Here is a 5,000-nt window from a genome sequence, read left to right as displayed (position 1 = left end):
AATCTTTTGGAAGCGATTACCCCAAAATGTAATTCCACAGTTATCAGTTACTCCATTGAACATATTATAACTGGTATCAAATTCCGAAGTATGCACACCTTAGCTCACGGGACATTCTGTATACAAATCACAATAAAAACCAATAATGCATTGATATTCTGCGTGGAAATTTTCACAATTGTTATCATATTTATTTATTTCTTTTAGTATAAGTGAAGAAAAAGAAAATTTGTTTTAAGAATAAATTTATCAGTTATGGATACATACGCCTTTCAAGCTCAAAGGTCATGGTAGTGAGACTGCAGTCTGGTTTAGTTAAAGTTGCTACTTTGGGCATTTGCTGCATCTGCTCTGCATTAATATCACGTTTACACTTGAGAAATACACGGCGATCTCTTTCTTTCGCTCAAACTATCATCCTTTGCTTTACTCTATCTAAAAATTATAATATTTCATATACGACTGAATGACTTATTGAATCGTTTTAGATTTGGAGATGGAAGACTTGACAAGGCGTATAGCCCGTGCGGCGCTGCAGCCCCACTGTCCTTGACCGAGAATCCCTCAGGTCGCTCGCTCCCTGTTGCCCATGGTTAGGTCAGGTCACTCCGGGGATGAGTTGACAACAGCGCGGAGGGGTACAGCTAACGTTCAAAGTACAAATTTTATGTTAGTTTGTCTGCTTTGACTTTGGTGGTCACTCATTTCTAGAGTTTTGTAATTTCCTTCATACCGTTTGATTGCTGATGATTACCATGCAAATCCTAACACTTGATAGAACGTAGTAGATCAGATGACATGTTAGTGATGGAAAAGTAAAAGTGAATGCAAAATGTTACTTGACTATTAATCAATCGTGATTATAATCGTCCACAGAACGTGATCTTACACGACCAAAATTACTCCTGTGTGTATACATATAATGTATGATTTGAATTATGATTATTAAGGTGTGTGTGTTCACTGCATCATGTACTGTAATTTTCCTCAGAGCATGGTGGTTTCCTGGCTACCGTCTGTGATATTTGGAGTGACATCACTGGGAGTGTGTGTTTTGTTGGTAACCCTTCCAGAGACCCATGGCATGCCGCTCCCTGAAACCGTGAAGGATCTCAACAACTTGTGGAAAAGGAAGTAAGAGAAGAGAGACAGAGAGAGAGAGAGAGAGAGAGAGAGAGAGAGAGAGAGAGAGAGAGAGAGAGAGAGAGAGAGAGAGAGAGAGAGAGAGAGAGAGAGAGAGAGAGAGATTACATTGATTCATGTAATTAATATTCCGTAAATTAAGTTAATCTTCGTACGCAATACAAACTATGCAAAACTATACTATGCACAACATGTCAAAATAAATATCCTATCACACCTTCCTCTTCTCTTCATAACATATTTGGTTTGTAGGTTGCATTACATTTTCAAGTTTCATCTCGTCCCTGCTCTGGTAAGGCTGTCTGGAACCTCTCTCTCTCTGTCTGCTACTGTTTTATCATTCTTGCCATTCTAATCCTATACAATTTGCTTGTGATTGCTCATTATCCTCAGAAAAAATATCTTTATTATTTTTCATAACATTTTACATATCCAACATTCACGTTACCAATTCACACACAAGACCCAACCAGCTTGTTTTCTCCATTTCGTTATTTGTTCCCATTTCTCTCTTTCTGCGATTCTGTCTTCTTTTCTTAGTTTCATTTTCCCTTTTATGTAATTTAGTACTTAATAAAGTGTAGGGTCACAAAAGTGGACTGCTGCTTCCAAGTAAAACCTTCCCAAGCATTACACAAACCGTCTGGGACAAGACATTCATTGACGATATAATTATGTACTGTACATTCTGCTCACTAACATCATTAAAGGGAAACGTCCTCCCTGCTCATGGTGGCCTTGCATAAACTCTGCCCACAATATAAACACTTGGTCTCTACTTAACCAAAAAATCTTTAACATAACACCCACAGTTTGCTTCAGGATTTATCACCCGTTGACGCAGACCTCAGTTCTACCAGACGAACCACGCAATCCAGATAAATTTTACTTTCTTCAAAGCCTAACAACTCAAACAAGACGAATCCTTGCAGTATTACACATTTTGTTAGTTTTTAACTGAAAATTAAGTTAAGACCTCTCTCCTCTTAGTGGAATAGTCTGAAACACGCCTTATGCTCTACAAAAACAACTAGTTGGTACAATACCCTCCATTTCCACGTTCATCACTTAGCGTTGCAAATGTGTGAACCGACTGCCTCTTATCCGAATTATATCCCAGCGAGTACGATCAATCAGGAGCATGATGTGAGGCTTATGTGGTGTTGTGCTGGTGCAGGCGTGGTTGGGTAATACAGGAGAGACGGGAAGGGTAGTGGAATAAGTGGGGCGTAGTCAGTTCTACAAACCTAAAAAAATTGGAGCAGTCCCACATATCCTACAAATAGGTGGTCATATTTCGTATACAAAAATAAGTATCCAGCACATTTCATACAAAAAAACTGTGTACCCTACAAAATTTCTACAAATTTATCTGTTATAGAGTAGTGACATTTTTCGTACACTCAAAAATCTGTTCTGTCATATATCCCATATACAAAAATACAATATATCTTATTCACACAATAATCTCTTCTGTCACATTTTCTACACTATGTAAGCTTCCTTTAGCGGGGCGCCTCTGTATTCAGCTTTTCTGGCTTTTCCTGGTTCACTACTCTCCTAAAGACCTTGACCAGTCAACAAGTACTTCGCTTGTTTTATGTCCGTTATGCGCAGTATCTTTATCATTCAGACATGAGGTAACTCGAGGTTAATCTCGACCCAGCAATATTTTTCTTCATTCAACTGGGCAGACAACATTTCTTGTACTCCATTGCTCCAGGCCAAGCACAACTTGTATTGTAAAATGTTTCTATAAATGTGTATGTATGTTTTAATGAAAAACAGAAACTGCCAATTTAATGAGAAATGAAAAGTTCCATTTTGGTTAATGCGCTTTCCAATTTCTACAGTTTAATCTTATATACATCAATATTCTCCAGACTTTTGCCTATGGTTATTTGTAATATTAATTGTAGGAAACATGCCAGTATAACTTTAGGAGTTATGCCATATTGCCACTTCCCTACACATAGGACATATTTCCTACACAAGGACAAGTGTCAAGCACATTTCTTAGACAGCAAATTATTATCCAGCATATTTCCTACACCCACTGTGTGTGGGAGATATGCTACATCCCTGAAGGAAATGTGTCACTACTCTAAAAACTGCTAAATTTGTAGAAAATGTGTCCTGTAGGAAATGTGGTGTATGAGGAAGTAGTAGAGACCTACTGAAACGATAATTTACTCCCAGGAAGGCCTAATAGCACACTAGTTCAGGGGATGCTGCGAACTTTCAATTAAAGCTAGTTGTGATCTCGGTGAACGTTTCCCTTTGTGTCTCACAACTCAAAGGCGCAGTTACGACCTGCCCTCTAAAGACTCCTTCACACAAAACTACATGCACTTACCACAAACACACCCTTCACTTAGAATTGAAAATTGGCAACTCCAATTCCATCCTCGGAGTCCCATTCTGGGGAAGGGATTAGAAATGTCCCCAGGTCGGACTGTTCTCTCGGTGGAGACCCAAAATGTCTTGGCACCTCCCTCAATTTTTTCCTCATTAACTTCTGCAACATTCGCGGTCTTAGATCAAATTTTCAATATGTAGAACACCACTTCTCCTCTACTAAACCTCATCCTCTTTTCCTCACCTAAACACAACCGTCTGAGGCAACTGACAGTAGCCCCTTCTCTGTTCCCTCCTACTTTCTCTATCCTCATTTTCGTTCCAAAGCTGGATGTTGCGTCTATGCTTCCAACAACTTAACTTGCTCTCGTGTCTACGCTCTTGAATCTTACGAATTTTCCACCATCTGGCTTCGACTTAACAGTCACTCTCAAACTAAATTCATCTGTGCTGTTTATCTCTCCCTAACTCTTCTGACTATAGCAAATTCTTTGACTACTTAACTTCTAAAGTGGAGCACATTCTGTCCCTCTACCCTTTCGCTGAGATTTCCATTCTTGGAGATTTCAATGTTCACCACCAGCTTTGGCTTTCCTCTCCTTCCTTCTGACCTGACCATCCTGGTGAACTAGCCTTCAACTTTGCTATCCTCCATGACCTAGAGCAACTGGTGCAACACCCTACTCGTATTCCTGACCGTCTTGGAGACACGCCCAACATTCTTGATCTCTTCCTCACCTCTAATCCTTCTGCTTATGCTGTCACCCTTTCATCTCCGTTGGGCTCCTCCGATCACAATCTCATTTCTGTATCTTGTCCTATTTCTCCAATCCCTCCTCAGGATCCCCAAAGCGAAGGTGCCTCTGGCGTTTTGCCTCTGCCAGTTGGGGGACCTGAGGAGGTATTATGCTGATTTTCCTGGAATGATTACTGCTTCCGTGTCAGAGACCCATCTCTTTGTGCTGAACGCATAACAGAGGTGATAGTGTCTGGCATGGAGGCGTACATTCCTCATTCTTTTCTCAACCTAAACCTTCTAAACCTTGGTTTAACTCAGCCTGTTCTCGTGCTATACATGATAGAGAGGTTGCCCACAAAAGGTACTTGAGCCTTCCATCTCCTGAATCTCATGCACTTTATATCTCTGCCGGAATCATGCCAAGTCTGTTCTTCAACTTGCCAAACACTCTTTCATAAATAGAAAATGTCAAAATCTTTCAAACTCAAACTCCTCGTGACTTCTGGCATCTAGCCAAAACATCTCAAATAACTTCACTTCTTCATCTTTCCTCCTTTATTTCATCCTGATGGCACCACTGCCATCTCTTCTGTCTCTAAAGCTGAACTCTTCTCTCAAACCTTTGCTCACAACTCCACCTTGGGCTTGTCCTCCTCCTCCCTCTGACTATTTCATGTCTACAATCAAAATTCTTCGTAATGATGTTTTCCATGCCCTTGCTGGCCTAAACCCTCGGAAGGCTTATGGACCTGATGGGGTC

The 5,000-nt window shown here is 40.4% G+C and overlaps 1 protein-coding gene across 1 annotated transcript in view; it reads left to right on the top strand.

The window, feature by feature from the left end:
* The window catches only part of LOC123520063 (organic cation transporter protein-like), a 21,429-nt gene that overhangs the window by 9,409 nt on the left and 7,020 nt on the right, over positions 1-5,000 (top strand). The window contains exon 7 of the mRNA XM_045281944.1: positions 992-1,134. Within this exon, the coding sequence (XP_045137879.1) occupies positions 992-1,134 (143 nt within the window). The remainder of the gene's footprint in view (positions 1-991; positions 1,135-5,000) is intronic.

This window comes from Portunus trituberculatus, chromosome 46, assembly GCF_017591435.1.
Source record: "Portunus trituberculatus isolate SZX2019 chromosome 46, ASM1759143v1, whole genome shotgun sequence".
NCBI classification, from domain to species: Eukaryota; Metazoa; Arthropoda; class Malacostraca; order Decapoda; family Portunidae; genus Portunus; species Portunus trituberculatus.
Note: the sequence above shows the minus strand (reverse complement) of the source record. Positions and strands in the feature narration are given on the sequence as shown.